This window comes from Elephas maximus, chromosome 15 (assembly GCF_024166365.1).
Source record: "Elephas maximus indicus isolate mEleMax1 chromosome 15, mEleMax1 primary haplotype, whole genome shotgun sequence".
Taxonomy (NCBI): Eukaryota; Metazoa; Chordata; class Mammalia; order Proboscidea; family Elephantidae; genus Elephas; species Elephas maximus.
In genome coordinates this window covers 19461833-19482362 of record NC_064833.1, presented here as the reverse complement: position 1 = coordinate 19482362, position 20530 = coordinate 19461833, and the positions used below count along the sequence as shown (strand labels likewise).

Here is a 20530-nt window from a genome sequence, read left to right as displayed (position 1 = left end):
ATATAATATGATATCTGTAGATGTGGAGCCCCAGTAGCACAGTGGTTAAGAGCTCACCTGCTAACCAAAAGGTTGGCAGTTCAAGTCCACCAGCCACTCCTTGGAAACTCTGCGGGGCAGTTCTACTCTGTCCTGTAGGGCAGCTATGAGTCAGAATCGACTTGACCGGGCAATGGGTTTTTTGGCTTGGTATGTAGATGTATTATACAACAAACCAATTTTATTTGCTTTAGAATTACTGATTTCAGGTACTTTCCCAAACGTAGTGTCCTTTTAAGTTCTTCCCTGCCCCCAACTTTTTTATTTTTAATTATGATCAATCCCTTGATCTCTGACCAATTACCATAAAAGTCACAGCTTCTGAATAAGACAGACAATTTCCTACTAAATAAAAATTGTTGAAACTCAAACCCAGGAGATGGAACAGCAACAACAGAAAGAGACTAACCCACACTGCCTTCTTGATTATCAGTTGTTTCTTCATCAGTTCTTTGGATACGTTTTTGTTTCCCTCTTGTATACATATTAAGATTCCCCTAAAATCATTTAAAGAAGAGCCATTAGCATGTAGTATATTTATTAAAAAAATTCAGTAGTATCTTCCAGCAGTAACCAGTTACTGATCAAATAAACGCTAAGCAAAGATGTGACTAATTTAACCAAAAATGGATAGATACTACAGAACAAAATTTAACTGGAGACTGTGAAATCACCCCCTTAGTGAAAGAACACATTTACTTCTTCAGCTTCATTAAACACTCCCAAGTCTTCAAGTTCTCTCATTCGCTGTCTACGCATCTTCTTCATGTCATCCATTTTTTGAAGTACAGCTTCAGCGGTGCTTAAAAAAATTGATATAAACATAAGCTAAAATGGTAAGAGTAAATTTTTAAAACTTAAAATATTTTCATCCATTGTAATCTTTGGGTGCTGGGATTTTTAAATACCTCTATAAGCACTGATTTACTTGTATATTTTTAAATTTCCTTCTAAGAATATTAATACATAGAATTATTACAAAGTACTTTTCATTCTACTTTATACTTCACACAAACTGATGCATTAAACGTTCAGACTAGTAAAAATTCATGACACTTCTCCCCCCTCCAAATTTTCTGTCAAATAAATCACCTTGGTCTAAGGAATCCTGACTTACTTTGTTATAAGTTTGTCAAATAGCACGGACTGGTTCACCGTACTGTAACGACTTCTAATCCTACAACTTCGGCGAACTTCAACATCACCATTCTCTTCACGCACACGTTCTGAAGTTTGAATGATATTTCTAGTCCTCAATGACCGAGTAACTGGAATCACTTTGTCTTCACAGATCAATTCATAAAAATAAATTGGAAGATTTTAAATTATAATATTTACATCAATTCTAAACCAAACAGTTGAAAAACCACTCGTAACAAAATCATAGTATCTTTAACTTGTCTTTCTTAAAAATGTTACAAAACAAAAATAAAATTATAGCATATACCCACCATATGACCCAGCTATTCTACTTTCAAAAGAAAAGGAAAAATATGTAATATGAAGACTTGTACACAAATGTTCAAAGCAGCTTTACTTGTGACAGCCCAAAACTGGAAACAACACAAATGTCCATCAAAGGACGAACGGATGAACAAATCAGGGTGTAGCCATATAATGGAACACTATTTAGCAACAAAAAGCAAAAACAGGGATGAATCTCAAAATAATTATGCTGAATGAAAGAAACCAGACAAAAAAGAACGCATACTATATTATTCCATTTATATAAAACTCTAGAAAATAAAAACTAATCTAAAATGACAGAAAGCAGATTGGTGGTTACTCCAAAATCTTGGGATGGGGGTATGGTAAATGGGAGGGATTATAAAGGAACATGATGAAACTTTTGGGAGTGCTGGATATCTGACTATCTTATTGTGGTGATGGTTCCACCAGTGTACTTTTTTGACAAAAACTAACAAATTATATATTTTAAATATGTACAGTTTATTGGATTTGTCAGGTGCTGTTGATTCTGACTCATAGCGACCCTATGCACCACAGAACAAAACATTACCTGGTCCAGCGCCATCCTCACAATTGTTGCTATGCTTGTACCCTCTGTTGCAGCCGTTGTGTCAATCCATTTTGTTGAGGGCCTTCTTCTTTTTCGCTTACCCTCTACTCTACCAAGCATGACATCCTTCTCCAGTGACTGAACTATCCCTCCTGATAACATGTCCAAAGTATGTGAGATGTAGTCTTGCCATCTTTGCGTCTAAGCATTCTGGTTGTACTTCTTCCAAGACATATTTGTTTGGCAGTCCATGCTATACTCAATATTCTTCGCCAACACCACAATTTAAAGGCATCAATTTTTCCCGTTTCTTTCTGTTTCCAGCTTTCGCATGCATATGAAGCGACTGAAAACACCATGGCTTGGGGCAGGTGCACCTTAGTCTACAAGGTGACATCTTTGCTTTTCAGCACTTTAAAGAGGTCTTTTGCAGCAGATTTGCTCAATGCAACGGGTCTTTTGATTTCTTGACTGCTGCTTCCATGGGTGCTGCTTGTGAATCTAAGTAAAATGAAATCCTTGACAACTTCAATCTTCTCTCCATTTATCCTGATGTTGCTTACTGGCCCACTTGTAAGGATTTTTGTTGTCCTTATGTTGAGGTGTAATCCATACTGAAGGCTGTGGTCTTTGATTTTCATCAGTTTAAGTGCTTCAAGTTCTCTTTCCATTCAGCAAGGAAGGTTGTGTCATCTGCATAAAACAGGTTGTTAATGAGTCTTCCTCCAATCCTGATGTCCCATTCTTCTTCATATAGTCCAGCTTCTCGGATTATTTGCTCAGCATACAGGCTGAATAGGTATGGTGAAAGGATACAACCCTGACACACACCTTTCCTGACTTTAAACCATGCAGTATCCCCTTGTTCTATTGAAATGACTGCCTCTTGATCCATGTACAGGTTCCTCATGAGCACAATTAAGGGTTAGGGAATTTCCATTCTCTGCAACGTAATCCTTAATTTGCTATGATCCACACAGTCAAATGCCTTAGCAATTAAACACAGGTAAACATCTTTCTGGTATTCTCTGCTTTCAACCAGGATCCATCCAACGTCAGCAATGATATCTCTGGTTCTGCATCCTCTTCCGAACCCAGTTTGAATTGTTGGCAGTTCCCTGTTGATACACTGCTGCGGCTGCTTCTGAATGATCTTCAGCAAAAGTTTGTTTGTGTGTGATATTAGTTATATTGTTTGATAACTTCCACATTTGCTTGGATCACCTTTCTTCGGAATAAGCATAAATATGGATCTCTCCCAGCTGGTTGTCTTCCAAATTTCTTGGCACAGATGAGTGAGCACTTCCAGTGCTGCATCTGATTACTGAAACATCTCAACTGGTATTCCATCAATTCCCAGAGCCTTGTTTTTAGCCAATGCCTTCTGTGCAGCTTGGACTTCTTCCTTCAGCACTATTGGTTCCTCATCACAGGTTACGTCCTGAAATGGTGGAACGATGACAAATTCTTTTTGGTATAATGAGTCCGTGTATTCCTTCCATCTTCTTTTGATGCTTCCTTTGGTCCTTCTTCTTAGTCTATCTCAGTCTGGAAGCTCAGCTGAAACCTGTCTGCCATGGGTGACCCTGCTGGTATTTGAATACCAGTGGCATAGCTTCCAGCATCACAGCAACACACAAGCCCCCGCAGTACGACAAACTGACAGATGCATGGAGGAACTTACTGGATATATCTCAACAAACTGTAAAAAATATTAATTACATGCTTGAAAATTTTGAAATGCCTTTAACATTACTTACCTTCCTGGCACTCTTCTTTTTTTTTATCAGCCTGCTGTCTGGCCAACTGCCTATATGAAAAAATATATTAAATAGTTCAAATTAATTGACATAACCTTAAATGCTATATTCTATAGTGCTTATAAGCTAAGACAAAAAGTTAAATCAGTCTGGAGAGTAATGCCTGTGGATACCTAAAATACACTGAAAAAAAAAATGGCTTGAGAATATACACATTTAATATAAAAAACTTATTGCTGTCAAGTCAATTCCGACTCATAGCAACCCTATAGGAAGGAGTAGAACTGCCCTATAGAGTTTCTAAGGAGTGCCTGGTGGATTCAAACTGCTGACCTTTTGGTTAGCAGCCACAGCACTTAACCACTATACCACCAGGGTCTCCATGTTTAATGTAAGTTTTGACTAAACAAAATCTGAGAACACTTGGGTGAAATTCAAGGATATATGCATTAACTCTTAGCTAAATAGAATTAATCAAATCAAAGCATCTTATGTGAAACAAGAAATGAAAAGCTTACTTAAGCATTTTAAGTATACTTCAACTAAGCATTGAACAAAAAGACAGTGTTTTACTCCAAAGGGATATAACAGTCTCTCACCCTCAAGGAATTTTTAAGTATAAATAGAACTAATGCCCCTTGGCAACATGTTAACTACATTCTAAGAACATCTGTAGGCTACAATCTTTATGTGACAGGCATTATTATCATTCATGTATGGAAACAAAACCATTCGTAAATCTGATACCCAACTGGCAGGCAGAGTCTACTGAATTGAAAGAATACTTTCCAAGGCTTAAAAAAAAAGAAAAAAAGATCCTCCTCTCATCTTTTTTCAAAAATCCATTCGGCAAACAAAACAGTGTATCTCATTAACTTATTTTTAGGAACTCAATTTTCTATACTTGGATAAGTGGTATCTGTTAATCAACCTATATATCAAGCTATTTGCAAGCGAGCTGGCATATATATGGAATTTCAAATTATTACACTTTAAAAAGAAAATAAAACCATCTTATCCAAAGATTTGATTTGTGTATTCTCATAACAATATGTCATTATTAACTCCTTACCTGTCTTGGAAGACAGGTAAGAGCCAAGAACAAAATAGAAGTCTTGGAACAACTCATCCACAGGTCAGGGTCTAGTTTGTCCACTGTCTCGTAGACTTCTCATGAAGAGGCCCTCCACATCATGTTGGTCTACACTTTAAATAAATGAGGACCTAATAGGTACTAGAGACACAATGATTAAAGCATTGTTTTTCTTCCTTTTTTTTTGCTAGGTGGGGAAAGAGGGTGCTTTACCCTTACAGGGTTGGTAAACTTTTCTTTTAAAGGGCTAGATAGTAAATATTTTAGGCTTGTGAGTTATAAACAAACAAACAAAGCCACTGCCGAGAAGTCGATTCCGACTCATATGCAGTTACTCAACCCTGCCACTATAGTGTGAGAGCAGTCACAGGTGAAATGAGTAGGCACGGCTGTGTTTCAGTGAAGTGGTATTTACAAAAACAGACAGCGAGAAGTTTGCCAAGCCTTGTGCATCTGATGAAAGCTATAGATCTTCCCCCTGCCCTCCCAGAAAATCACACACACACACACACAGACGCATGCACGCACACATGCGCACGCACACGCACACACACACGTTTAAATACTGCTTCAAAGGGCTCACGAACCTGAAGATCGTCCACAATCCTAGGACACTAGCTTAAGAACCCCAGGATCAAAGAAATGTAGATCCTGCCATCAAGGCAGTTACCTCCTGTGTTATTTTGTGTACCTTTGTTTATTATCCTAACATTCATGATCATCTAGACTTTTAGCCCCAAATAGGTTGAAAACTAAGGAAAAAAAAAAAATCCGAAAGGAAGGAAGTAATTAGATTACCACAGCTAGGCAAAATGACAGCAGTGAAGGGGTCAGCCAGTTAAGAAACAAAAACTACATAAAGCAGAACTCGAAAACACTGCAGGCTAATTTTTATAAGCGACATACAAATATATCCCGATGTTCTCAGTATTCTACCACGTAATATAATAAACAGTATTTGTAATGACGATTTGAACAAAGTAATATATTTTTTATTTAAGAAGACAGGATTTCTTCTCCACAGAAGTGACCACTAAGCACATGAAGAGATACTCCACATTATTAGCCATCAGAGAAATCAAAATCACAATGAGATACTTCATACACATTAAAATGGCTCAAATAAAAAAACACTTTTTTGGACAAATGGTGGTAAGGATGTCAAGAAACTGAACTCTCATACACTGTTGTGGGATTGGCAAAATGGTACAGCTCCTTTAGAAAACACTCTGGCAGTTCCTCAAAACATAAACACAGTGACCAATTGACCCAATAATTCCATTTCTAGGTATGTATACACCCTAAAGAAATGAAAACATGTCTACACAAAAATTTGTCTACAAATGTTCACAGAGTATTATTTATAATAGTCAAAAAGCAGAAACAACCCAAATGTCCATCAACTGATGAATGGATAAATAAAATGTGGTATATCCATACGATGGAATATTATTTGGCAATCAAAAGGAATAAAGCAAAGTATTGATACATACTATAACAAGGATGAACTCCGAAAACATGCCAAGTGAAAAAAGCCAGACACAAAAGGCCACAAATTGTATGATTCCATTTATGTGAAATGTCCAGAATAGGCTAATTTATAGAGACGGAAAGCAGACTGATGGTGCCAGGGGCTGGGGGTAGAATGGAAAGTGATTGCTAATAGGTGATGAAAATGTTCTGAAAATTAGATAGTGGTGGTAGTTGCACAACATTGTAAATCTACAAAAACCACAGAATTATATACTTAAAATCGTGAATTCTATGGAATGTGAATTATATCTCAGTTAAGCAGTTAAAAAAAAAAACAAAACCAAACCTGCTGCCGTCGAGCTGATTCTGACTCATAGCGACCCTACAGGGCAGAGTAGAACTGCCCCACAGAGTTTCCAAGGAGCGCCTGGCAGATTCAAACTGCTGACCTTTTGGTTAGCAGCCATAGCACTTAACCACTACGCCACCAGGGTTTCTAGTAAGCAGTTCATAAAAAGTAATTAATGAAAAAGGTAGGAATTCAATATGTTTTAGAAGGACTCCAACTTAAAAATACCAAGGTATTCACCTGTAAATCCAGATCAAAAAGTACATATTTTAATATGCTCCCTTAATACTTTTCTATTACTTCTCATTTGAATAACATAGATCCTTTCAAAGGTAAAAACTTTGAGGGCCTCCAATATTAATGTTTTGTATGAATATTTACAAACCAAACTGATCTAAATCCATTTACAAGTTTTATACAAATGAAACTATAAAACCACCAACAATAACAAAAAGTATTAACAATATGAGGTTTTGTTGAAACAAAATAGCTATTTGCTGTGTGAATATGATACTGATTTGCTAACAGTTTCTCTTGAGTTTGGCATCTATACCACTATCTATCATGATGAGTCAATTCACCCACTGTTTTTCTTTATTTGAAGTGCTCCAAATATTCACATCAACAGTATGTCACGACATCACATCACATGGCCTTCTTCTGGCAGTGCGTGTGCCATCCACGTATTAAGTCAGATTCTGTTCTTATCTCATGAACCTGACATAAGTAAATACTACTTGATGTCAATTCAACTGTAAGCGCAAACGCAGGGCCTAAAATTTTATGACAAGTCTCTATAAACTGGTAATTTAGATTATCCAGAACATGCTTATTTTTTTCCTCATATTATGAAACATAACTTAAAAATTGTCACACAGAATTCATGGACCCCAAAAATAAACCTGAAGACTTCAAGTTTCAGAAAGACCAGGCTAGCTTATAATTGATTGCATTGATTATAAAAGCTGTACATTTCCCCCCTATTTTAAAATCTCTGAAATTGGGATATATCTTAGCATTGATGGCATGTCACAGCTTAACAGTCTGTGTTTTTTCATATTTAATGTTTCAAACAATGTGTGCTTAAATTGCTAGTATCTTGGACTCCATAAATAATGGATGAGATGTAACTTTAAAAATATAGAATAAAAGACTACTTAACTAGTAAAAAATAACAGGAACAAAAATTCAGAAACTAAAAAGGGCTTACCCTCACTTACCTGGAAAATTTGCTATACAAACTAAGAATCATAATTTTATTTAAGAGCAGGAGGGGTCTAAACTTCTGTATCATTACCAATAGTTTCTTTAGAAAAGAATTAACGTAAAAACAATTATTTCATCAAACAAATTTTCTCTAATTGGGGCTTTCCCCTCATTTCTATTAAGTCCTATCAAGAAGGAAAAAAAGTGAAGGTTTTGAGTTAATTAAACTTAGCTTAGATTTAAATCCTGCTCTTAACCAAATCTCAGTTCCATGAATTTAGCCAAACTACTTATTCCTTGTGTGTTAAAATGGGATTCATGGCACCTACCTCAGTGTTTTTGAGAAAGCAAAATAAGATACGTATGCGGCATCTAGTAGACACACATAAAACTAGTTGAAAAAAGAAATCACGTTCGGCCTCCTTTGTGAAGACTGCTTTGGAGCATGCCAACACAGAGAAGTTCATAAATGACTCAGAATTGACGAAAAACTGGTAACAAGCATTCGGGAATAGGATTACTGTCTTGAACAAAGGTTTTGTAAAAAATTAAAGTAGAGCTACATATCACAAGCAAGGTAGTTGCAAGAAGACTCTTTGGATACTTAAGTACCAACCTTAGCTCAAATATTGTTTCTGAACATGAAAATAAAAACAAACCAGATTGTGTACATATTAATTTTTAATTCAATAACTTTCATTTGTGGCAAACTTATGTCAAATAAATTACATTTAAAACACCAGGAATCTTGATAACTGGTCAAGAATACACTTTAAAAATTAAATGCAAATCCTAAATTGCTACTTTAAAATTATTTTGAATTACTGGTCAATCGTCTTGTATTACCTTGTAAAATGCCTGCCATTAGCATGTTTCTCCATTATTTCCATATTCTTATCAAAACTAGAATCTGAAGAATTCTGTGCATTTTTTCTCAAAGGCTTTAAAGTACGCGTCTGGTGGTAGGTTTTCACTTCCTTAACCGAAGACCCATCCTTTAAAAAAAATTAAGAAAGACATCTAAGTTTTTTTAGTTAAAACCCCTAAGTTAAATTCCTCCTAAAAGTTTTCTCTAATTACAAGTTTGAAACAACTGCTTTCTGTGAAATATCATTCTGCATCTCGCCAAGACATCAGACTACAATTATCTAGAATAAATAATCATTTTATGATCAACACATTCAGCAAACTTAGCATTTCATGACTAACATAAGATGTATAGAGGGTTTATAGTTCTATTTCATAACAAGTAGTCTAGAAAGTGAACTTCTCCACCACTGACAAAAAATTATAATAGTTCATTACTGTAAGTACTCATTTATTTTAAGGTTCCAGAAATCAGAAATACCTAAAAAAGACACATACATAACATTGTTTGCTATCCCAGCCACTGGTAGCAACCTTAAAATAACTGGCCATCATAATTGTAATTTTGGCCTTGTTGAAAAAGGAGTTCTTATCAACTATCTGTTTCAACCAGTTTCACTCAGATAATGCAACCGAATTCAGACTCTTTAGGTATGTTACTCTGTTGTAAAAATCACAGAGCTCTATGTAACTTAATTTAAGCCAACCCTACCATGCTACAGAAAAGCACACAAAGTAGGCCCTTCTTCTGCAGGATGTTGTCATACAATAGCCCCCACCAATAATTTCTCAAAAGGCTTGCTCAACAAACTAGACTAAAAAGAATAACACACATGCAATAATAATAAGAAAAATAAACTAGAGACTAAGTTAACCAGTTGCCATTAAGTCTATTCCAACTCCTAGCAACCATGTGTGCCACTGTAGGTTTTCAATGGCCAGGCCAGAGGTGCCCCTAGGTGGACTCAAACCTCTAATCTGTCCTTAGCAGCTGAGCATGTTACCGTATGCACCACTCAGGGACTCCAGAAGCTAAGTTAGTGGGCTGCTTTAAGAGTACAGAGGATGTCACGAAGTAGTAAAAAAGTTCATTAAGAACCTGACTGAAATCGTATAAAGAATCTCTACATTAGGAGAGAAGTCAAAAGTCTCTGACAGCTCTAAAATTCTATGCCTTACCACTATGAAACTGATAATTTTAGAAAAACAGGTAATGCTTTAGAGAAAAAACAAAACATTGTTCCTCTTCCTCCCTTTTTAGTCTGCCTTTACTCTGTCACCTAGTTTTATCAGGTACCAGCAACTAGGAGGTAGAAAGAAATTTTTAATTCCTGTCCTGCCACCTCTGTGACTTTATGCTGACTACCTGATTGATTCACAAATAAGAACATTCATACCACAAAGATTTATGTAAGAATTATGTGCTTCATAAAATATTAAGTAATGTATATGACTTATCACCACCTGTCAGTGTAACTGTATTTAAGGATGTTTGAAAACAGAATCCCTACAGCTTAAATAGGAGTAGTGTAACAAGACTGTCCAAGGTAATTTTAAGGGAATCTATTTCCAGATTCTCAACCTCCATAAGTACTTTTTCTTAAAACTGATCTGCCTGAGAAGGTGCCTTCCTTAACACAAGGCGTCCTCTTTCATTTGCCTTTCTCCCATTTTACAAAAAGGAAGTCCTATTTCTCACCCATTCTGTGGACTTACTATTGTGGACTGCCTCAAGGCATTAAATCTCTATAAAGCCAAGCAAAGAAAAACATCCCTGTAGGTGTTAAGAAAATGAATGACTGAGCAAGGTAACAAATCCCTTCCCTTATTAGGTGGTTTCCAATTCTTCACTTTCAACAAAATTGAGAGGAACCTAATCAAGCTAAGAGCTTTAAAAATGACTTCTGGCAAGTGATATTCTGTATAGAAGCCAGAAAAACTGAGTGGCCCTCCTCGAAAAAACTCCTTTCATTTTATCCACTTATTGATGTGAACAATGTTTCTCAGTGCTTATATTTATAAAAAAAGGAAAAAAAGAGAGATTGATGCCAAACTGGCTTTTAGTAATTTAAGCAATAAGTAAGATTTATCCACAGACATCCAAACTAATTGGGTGAGTGGCGGACTTCAACCATATCGTTGTGATCATGCATGTTGTTCCAACTCATACAGGCCCTATAGGACAGAGAAGAGCTGCCCCATAGGGTGACCTACCTGTAATCTTTACAGGAGAAGAACACCAGGTCTTTTCTCCCGCGGAGCGGCTGGTGGGTTCAAACTGTCCCCTTTCAGTTAGCATCCAAGTGCTTAACTATTGTACCACCAGGGCTCCTTACAACAACTATATTAGATCCTAATAAAATCACACTTTTTATTGAATCATTTTTAATAAAAGTATATGTACTGTTGTTTTGCTTATCAGTAATTATGATAATTCAATGCAGAATAATTTATCTCCTGAACACTTTAAGTCACAGAAAAGATTAATAAATGACTTTCAAGCATAAAAATATATTAACATACTGTGGGTTAAGTGAATTGGAAATACAAATTGAGAGGAAAAAAAAAGAGCATCAATGTAAAATATCTGCCTGCTAAAAGAGCTTGTTAGTGTATTGCTTTTTCATGTTCAGGACAGATATTGAATAACTGTAACTGCTAGATTCCTGGTGGATACATATATACTTCTGATGTAAGTTTCATTATGTTTAATGTTAACGGTAAAGGATGGCAGAAATTATTCTTCGTAACTATTTAAACAAAGTGAGAGACAAAAAACCTTAGATGGCAACATAAAAATATACAAAGGAATACACAGTTAAAAACAATTTAGGAAGTATGTGAGCAAAAAAGTTTAGGAGTCACTGCCTTAGATAACCTAGGAAAAAAAGACCTTTCCAAAGCTACAATTTTATGATTTAATTGAGCTGATGAAAAACACAAGATAGTATATACTTCATTGAGATACTGTCTATTAACAAGCTAAGCCTAAGGCTGCCAATTTACTCATTTGAAATCTACTAGTTTCTATGCTGCTTTACATATGGCATAAAAAACCAAAATCAAACCCATTGCTGTAAAGTTGATTCGGACCCATAGTGACCGTATAGGACAGAGTAGAGCTGCCCCACAGGGTTTCCAAGGCTGTAACTTTAATGGAAGCAGATTGCCACATCTTTTTCCCAGAGTGGCTGGTGGGTTCGAATCACCAATCTTTTGGTTGGCAGCTGAGCGTTTAACCACTGCGCCATCAGGGCTCCTTACAGTTGTAATACTGACCTATAAAATGCATTTGCCCAGACTTAAGACTCTCTGAAAGTTTGAATAGCAGCATAAACAGCATGCACAATGGTATATGTGCTACACCCAGTACAGGTGTGATATCCCTTCTTAGCTTTGTCTTTAAACATAAGAGTAGTTAGTTCTTCACCATCTACCTGTTCCACAAGCTCCAGCAACTTAGTTTCTATCTCTTTAGCTCCTTTAGCAGATTCAAAGCTATCTCCCAACAGCTAAATCCAATGGTGTTTGCTCTACCTCATTAACATCGATGGAGTTGATCAGTGCCTTTTTTAAATGCTTTGATCTCTTGATCTACATGATATCCTTGGTTACATACATGATTCATCCTCTTCCCATCCTTAAAATGTAACCATTATTCAAGATCTTCTCCTTAGTCTTTTTGTGATTTGCAATGCTTTTCAACCACCTTTAGGATTCAACAATCACTATACTATATGTTACTCCAAAAGATATGCAGTCCAAAAGAGCCCTGGTGGTGCAGTGGTTAAGAGCTCGGTTGCTAACCAAAAGGTTGGCAGTTCGAATCCATCAGCTGCTCCTTGGAAACTCTATGAGGCAGTTCTACTCTGTCCTATAGGGTCACTATGAGTCGTAATGGACTGGACAGCAATGGGTAACCTCTCACCAAACTCTGGCATCATAATCCCAACTGTCTACTGCTCTCCTCTTCTGCTGGAACCAACACTGTCCTCCCTTCTTGTATTTGAACAACTCTCAGACCTCCTGCAGTGGTAGTTGGCATTTTCCTCTCCATTCCTACTACTACCACCTTAGTTTAGACTCCAGTTTTCTCTCCTTGGACTACTGTGATAACAATGTACTAACTGAGAGCCCACACTCTAGAGATAGATTGCCTAGGATTGACTCTTGGCCCTGTAACTTAGGGCTGTGTGATCCTGGACAAGTTATGCAAAGTCTCTGTGCCTCACTTTTCCTATCTGTAATGAGGATAAGAAGTTACTTTATACGGTAATGTGTATGTGTGTATTAGGTAACTTGCCTGGCACATAGCAAGTACTATTTAAGTGGCAGCTATTACTATTATAATCTTTTAACTAGACTGTCAAGCTCCAGCTTTGTTGACTGTAATACATTCTATTCCCTATCTCATCAGGTCCCTGTTCCTGGCTCCTCACTGTTTCCCAAGAAAAGTTGCAACTTCTAAGCCTAAAATCAAGGGCTCTTTCTGTCTTATGCTACAGGCTAACATAAACTGCCTAGAAAAAATGGACTACTCATCTATCTTTGCCCCAGACCAAGCCCAAATCTCTAGAACACAGAGCTGTCATGTCATCCAACTCCAGGGAGCAACATTCATTGCCACATGTCAAAATCTCCCTACCCATTCTTTGTGATGCTTCATTGAGCTTTTTTTCCCTGTGTTGTGTTATGCTTCAAGTTTTAAAAAATCTTCTATATATGTACAATCAGTGTTGAATCTAAATATCTTTCCAGGCTTATAATAAACATACAATTAAAAAATGACAATAGTACCTTCTGCATACTGTAGCATGTTTTATTTTGTTTTACCTAACGATATATGGGAGGAATAAAAATGTAGGTAAACAAACCTAAAAGTAATGTCCAACCATCACAAAAAAATCTTGCTATCCATCCTTAAGTGACTCTCCAGCATAAGAAACAACCCTGAATTTACAGGAATCAAAGAGCCTCAGGCCTGTGAGAGTATGGAAATAAACAATGACTCGTCTGACTCAAGAGGAAAAAGAAACCACAGAAGGGGCATCCAAACCCATGAGGCTGGTACGATGAAAATAAAAGTAAAAAAAAAAAAAAATTTAAAAAACAAACTTAAACAACAACGAAATAATCAGGGAATCCATTAACAAATGCCAGTTAAAAGACAACAAATTCTTAAGCCCAGCTGAATGAGATGATATTCAAAACATAAAAGTAAAATGTGAAGAAAAAAAAAAAAGTAAAATGCGGTTAATTAATAGATGACTATAAGTACCTTCAGAACCGGAAGATGAGGTCAGTCTCTGAGATTAAACTAAGAAAAATGCAAGTTAATGAATAAATTTAACCACACGTAAAAGTAACCTACCCTGAGAAATGCTGTCAATAAATGTGGATGAGGAGACTAGGAAATACACAAAAACAACCAGAGTGACCAGGGAGTTAGCCTCTGAAATGCATGATTAACGTAAAAAGCTGTAACTAAATCAAATATATTGAGTGTAAAGTCTCCAAATTAGAAAATATTCCAGTCACAAAAGTATATTTCATTTTTGGTATTGGTGGGCTTTTGTCAGCTATGAATATATTATCCCTCAGGACTACCCATTTCTTTTGATCCAATCCTCAAGAACTCTCACTAGACAACTCTGATTATAATTTGATCTACACAGGCCCTCTGATTTATAGAGGGGAAGGGCATTTCTTCTCAAAAAGATATACTCTTTACCGGAAATTCTGGCCTGGGGTGGGGGGTGGGGGTCCTTTCCAGCTGTCATTGCTTAGCCACCCTACATCACTGGTATGGTGTTTATTGCATATAATCTCTGTATATTACTGTTTAAGTCTTCTCTGCTAGACTAAGCTCTTTTAGATCAAAAAGACAACAAAAAATGTTTATTGTGCACCTACTACATGCTACATTCTGATCTAGGCATTGGCAATTTGACATCACCAAACAAAAAGACAAAATCCAAGCTCCTATGGAGTTACGTTTTGATTAGGGGAGATATAAAAATACAATTTTCATTTTACAAATCCACAATCAATGCCCATGGAAGCAGCAGTCAAGAAATCAGATGATGTATTGCGTTGGGCAAATCTTCCGCAAAATGCCTCTTTAAAGTGTTAAGGAGCAAATATGTCACTTTGAGGACTAAGAGATGCCTGACCCAAGCCATGGTATTCTCAATCACCTCATATGCATGGGAAAGCTGAACAATGAATAAGGAAGACCGGAGAAGAATCAATGCCTCTGAATTACGGTATTGGAGAAGTATCCAGAAGAATGAACAAATCTGTCTTGGAAGAAGTACAGCCAGAATGCTCCTTAGAAGTGAGGATAGTGACACTTTGTCTCCTGTACTTTGGACATGTTATCAGGAGGGACCAGTCCCTGGAGAAGGACATCATGCTTGGTAAAGTAGAGGGTCAGTAAAAAAGAGGAAGACCCTCCTCAAGATGGATCAACACAGTGGCTGCAATAATGGGCTCAAGCATAATGACTGTGAGGATGGTGCAGGAACAGGCAGTGTTTCATTCTATTGTACACAGGGTCGTTATGAGTCGGAACTGACTTGATGGCACCCAACAACAACAAAAATATAATAAATTACAAAATTATAGAATATGTTAGAAGGTGATAAGTTGTAGGAGAACATAAAGCAGAGTAAGGGGCACTAAGAACGTCAAGAGGAATGGTTTCTAACTTTAAGTAGGGTGCTAAGGGTAAGCATCACTGAAAAGATGAAATTTTACCAAAGACTTGAAGGAGCCAGATTCTTTGATTTGAATCTCGGCTCTACCACTTACTATACGGGTGAATTTAGGCAAGTTATTTAAGTCTCTGTGACTCAATTTTCTCATTTGGAAAACAAGGATAATCACACCTCATAAGGTAAGTACTATAGGAGCTCTGAGTGTTTTTGTAATTAAAAAAATATATATATGTATATATATATACATACATGGAAACCCTGGTGGCGTAGTGGTTAAGTGCTATGGCTGCTAACCAAAAGGCTGGCAGTTCGAATCCGCCAGGCGCTCCTTGGAAACTCTATGGGGCAGTTCTACTCTGTCCTGTAGGGTTGCTATGAGTCGGAATCGACTAGACGGCAGTGGGTTTGGTATATACATACATAAGTACAGTAAAAGGAGATAAAGAAACCAGCCAGGCAGATTTACAGGGGGAGAGTATTCCAGGCAAAGGGAACAGCAAGTGTAAAGGTCTTGATATTCAAAAAGCTAGGCCAGTATGGCTGGAGCAGAGCACGTTTTGCAAAAGGAAGAATAAAAAAAGGATGTCATCAAAGAGATAAACGACAGGAGGGCAGAGGGCCTAGACCTGTCCCCAATTTTTTAAATTGTTACTCTCAAGGGGCCACTACAGGGTTTTTGAGAGAAAAGTGATAAAGTATTTTGACTTTTTAAATGGATTACTGTGAGCTATACTGAGAACTGACTCTTAGAACAGGATATATACGCATATACAGACGGGGCGGATTATCCAACATGCAAGGTAAGCAGGGGCTGTGCTTACTGAATCTGTAGTCAACAATTTCACGTAGGTTTCACCACACCACATCAAAGTGAAACCCATGTGAAATTGTACACTACAGGTTAGTAAACACAAGTCCTTGCTTATCTTACTTACTAGATAATCTGCTCCTGATAGAAATACATACATATCAGGGCAAAAAGGCCAATCAAAAGACTATTTTAATAATCCAGGCACGAGATAATGCTTGAACCAGCATGGCAAGACAGGAGGATTTGAGAGGTGGTCAGATTCTCCTACCAGCAGCTCTGTGAGAGAAAACACCTGGTGATCTGCTCCTGTAAAGATTTCCTATGGGGCAGTTCTACTCTGTCCTTTAGGGTTGCTATGAGTGGGAATCGACAACCCATGTGGTGGGTATTACTGCAATTTAACAAGCATAAAGAAGTCCTGATTACTGGTAAGCTCGGAGTCAAAACTCAGTTATCTTAAGAGCCTATGTACTTAACCAGTGTTCAACATATCATTGTAGTTACAAGATCTAGCATTATCCTAAACATAATAAACAGTCAACAAATATTTGCTGAAATAATTAGCTTTTCTGAACACAGGTTAATAGGTCAGTTAAAGAAGTATCTGGTTTTCCCAGATCTCTGCCAATTTCTGCACTTGTGATTGAGAAACAAATCCTCAAAGTCAGGAAAGTATGTCTTTTCAACTCAGAATCAAAATATTAGAGAGTTAAGAAACTACAAAGTCTCTCTTAACTCAAACCTCTCAGTACAGAAGCAACCAGTATAAGGCATCCACAAAAGATACTGGTTATTAATTTCATGTAGTGACCACTCCCTTAGCAACACAAGACTGAACTAAAAAAGAGGACTGTGCTTTGTCACCCTTTCCCACCACAATGCCTCCCGTTGACCTCTCATTGCCTTCCGAGTTCCTAACCCTCTCTCTGGTCCTGTTTTTCCTACTCCCCAGTCTACCCTAACTCCTACTCCCTGCTGTGCTAACTTCCAACAGTGCTGCTTTCTCAACCTCCCTAACCTTTCGCTAACGCTGTGCCCTTCACCTCTGCCTCTTTTAGCAGCTGGGAAGGGTTGGGGAAAGAAACTCTTCCTCACCCTTGATTCTGCCAGTCAAAAATCCTATCTGTCCTTCAGACCTAGAAAAAGGACCACCTCTTTCAGGAGGATCTTACTGCTCCACCTCCTGCACACTTCCCCTACAGACGTTGTTTGTAACTGTCGCATGACAGAAAGGAAAAGATTTTGGAGGCAGGGAATCTGGGTTCCAATTTTAGATTTACCTCTAACTGGTTACCTTTGAGTCCGTGTCTGCCTCGGTAAAACAGATACTATAACTGCTCTCCTAGGGTTGTTACGGGGATTAACGAAAGAGAGCGTACAGGAAACGATGGTTTCCATCCCTCCACATTATGCAACCGGGTATTATTCACGGAGCTGATAACCGAACCCGCCTGGATTGTAAATGGAGGTCAGGGAACCTGAATTACAATCTTTCTATCCCCGCAGCCCCTAAAACGTTTATAATGCATACAGTAAGCAGTCAGTTGGGCGCCCTGGTGGCGCAATGGTTAAGCGCTCGGCTGCTAACGGAAAGGTCGGGATTCAAACCTACCAGTGGCTCTGCGGGAGAAAGACCTGGCGACCTGCTCCCGCAAAGGTCACAGCCTAGAAAACCCCGTGGGGCTGCTCGACTCTGTCTCATAGGGTGGCTATGAGGGAGTCCACTCTAGGGCACATAACAACGACAAGCAGCCAACGTGTGTTGTTTTCAACTGACTGATGCGAACCTAGGGCGGGAGGCCGAGCAATCGGAGAGCATGGGTGAAGGAAGCAGCCCAAAGAACCAGGGATCGGTCCCTGAGTGCACGTCAGCTCTGGCGGGCGCCGGTTTCCTCTTCCGTAAAAGGAGGGGGGAAAGAGCTGCTTCGCCCTCTTGCAGCCAGCTGGCTCTCCGGGACCTGACCCGCACCCCCGGGGGCTCCCCTGGTAAGCAGGCTTCTATTTCACTGTTTCAGGGGACGCACTCCTCCCCTCCCGCCGCCCCCCAACTGTCACGGGTCCTGCGCCACCGCCCGCTACCCGGGCCCCACAGGCGCTGCCCGAAGGGCCCGCCCCAGGCCGCTACTCACGCCCGCGGCTGCCGCGGTGACGGCCGACTTCTCAGCCGCGCCGGCCGAGCGGAGCCGCCTGCGACCCATCTGCTCCAGGCTGAGGAACTCGCTGGACAGGTCCAGGGCGTCTCTGGCCGAGGCGGCGGAGGGACTGTGCAGCTCCAGGCTGCTGCGGAGGACCACCATCTTCGCCGCCTCGCCTCCGAGCGGCCGAGACGGGCGACGGGGCGGCTCTCGGGCGGCAGCTGCTCGGCCTCTTCCGCGCTCCGAATTCTGGCGCCACAAGCTCCGCGCCAGCAGCCGCGGCACGCTCGCCCGAGATCCCTCCGCCGCCCGGCCCGCCCACGCGCCGCCCGGGCCCCGGATCGCGGTCTCGCCGGGGACGCCCGCCTTTTCCTTTCTTCCGGTAAATAGGACGAGGAGGGCCCGGCTGAAGTTGAAGGGAACATGCGCCGACGGGGTCGAGGACTTGAGAGGACCGTCGGGGGAGAACGCTGACTTCTTTTCCTTAGATAGTCCCGGCTCGCGGACTCGGCGGAGGGAGACGGCGGGAAGCGGTGCTGAGTCCGTTTGGAATTTTGGCGCGTGGACGTCGGGGGAAGGGAAGTTTCTGCCCGCTCTGATTGGCTGGCACGGGCCCGGCGCCTCCTCCCGCCCCGCCCCACACCTGCCCGCCTCTTCCCGCCAACTAGAATTCAAATGCAAAACGCCGAGTCCGTGACCGGCCCGAAAAAGCTCTGGGTCTTTGACAGGTTTTGACTTTGAGCCATAGAGCTTTTTACTGACGGCTTCACCAAAACAAGTTAGTTACAAAAAAGAAAACAGGACCAAGCTAAAAGCTACCCAGCAGAGTGCAACAGCTAAGGAGACAGGCTTTGTACCCAGCTCTGCCATATCTCGCCTATACGACCTGGAGCAAATTACTTCACCTCTCTGGGACTTAATTTCCTCATCTAGAAAATAACTAATAATAATACCTAACAGTAGTTCTAAACCACTGTTGTGACTACACCTTAGAACAATGCCTGCACATAGTAAATTTTCAACGTCACTGGGTTTTTTCTTTTTGGGTAGGTACTATGTTGTGTAAAAAATAAAATTTTTTTTTTTTGTGTGTTGGGAGCCCTGGTGGCGCAGTGGTTGAAAGCTTCGGATGCTAACCAAAAAGGTGGGCCGGTCAAATCCACCAGCCGCTCCTTTGAAACCCTATGCGGCAGTTCTGCTCTGTCCTATAGGGTCGCTATGAGTCAGGTGGCAACAGGTTTACTATTGTGGTGGTGTTAGGTGCCGCTGAGTTGATTTTCGACTCAGCAACCCAATGTGACACAGTACAGATGCCCCATAGTGTTTCCTATCCTAGGCTGTAATCTTTACAGAGAGAAGCCCTGGTGGTACATTGGTTAAAGCGCTCAGCTGCGAACCGAAAGGTCGGCAGTTCGAACTCACCAGCCACTCCACCGAAAAAAATTTGGCAGTCTGCTCCATAAAGATTTACAGCCTTGGAAACCCTGTGGGGTCGTATGAGTCAGAATGGACTCCATGGCAGTGGGTGACCTTTACCAAAGCAGATTGCCAGGTCTTTCCCCTGCTGAGCTGCTGGGTGGGTTTGAAATGCCAATCTTTCAGTTAGCAGCTGAGCACTTAAAGTTCTACCACCAGGGCTCCTTCTGCTACTGTTACAGGATGAAAATTGTTCCTCTAACATTGTAGCAGTTGCTGATACTTTGAAACTGAAAACATGCTGAATGATCAGAATGTGAGAAAGAGTTCTAGTGAAACAGAAACAAAAACTATTGATTTGGATAACTGCATTTCATTAATTTAACACTTATTAAATATTGAGCATCTATTATTATGTACTGAGCACTGTTCTAAGCACTCGGGATGCATCAGTGAACAACAACAACAACAAAAAAGAACAAAAATGACCTTATGGAACTTAAATTGTAGAGGAAGGAGAAAGACCATAAACAAAATAAATATATGTTTGTTAAAAGATAATAAATGGGCTTAGAGAGAGAGAGTGGTGTACGCAGTGGCATGCTCCCATCCCCTCACGACCAAACCAAAAAAACAAATGAA

At 39.6% G+C, this 20530-nt stretch overlaps 1 protein-coding gene across 2 annotated transcripts in view; it reads right to left on the bottom strand.

Moving 5' to 3' along the window:
* The window catches only part of ATAD2 (ATPase family AAA domain containing 2), a 51706-nt gene extending 32752 nt beyond the window's left edge, over positions 1-18954 (bottom strand). The window contains exons 1-6 of one of the 2 annotated variants that reach the window (XM_049853920.1): positions 18467-18954; positions 8787-8935; positions 3820-3869; positions 1157-1322; positions 739-841; positions 449-536 (exon numbers count right to left, since the gene is read on the bottom strand). In XM_049853920.1, the coding sequence (XP_049709877.1) occupies positions 449-536; positions 739-841; positions 1157-1322; positions 3820-3869; positions 8787-8935; positions 18467-18634 (724 nt within the window). In that variant the 5' untranslated portion in view covers positions 18635-18954. The remainder of the gene's footprint in view (positions 1-448; positions 537-738; positions 842-1156; positions 1323-3819; positions 3870-8786; positions 8936-18466) is intronic. The other variant, XM_049853919.1, reaches the window with a different exon arrangement.
* Positions 18955-20530: the final 1576 nt, after the last annotated feature.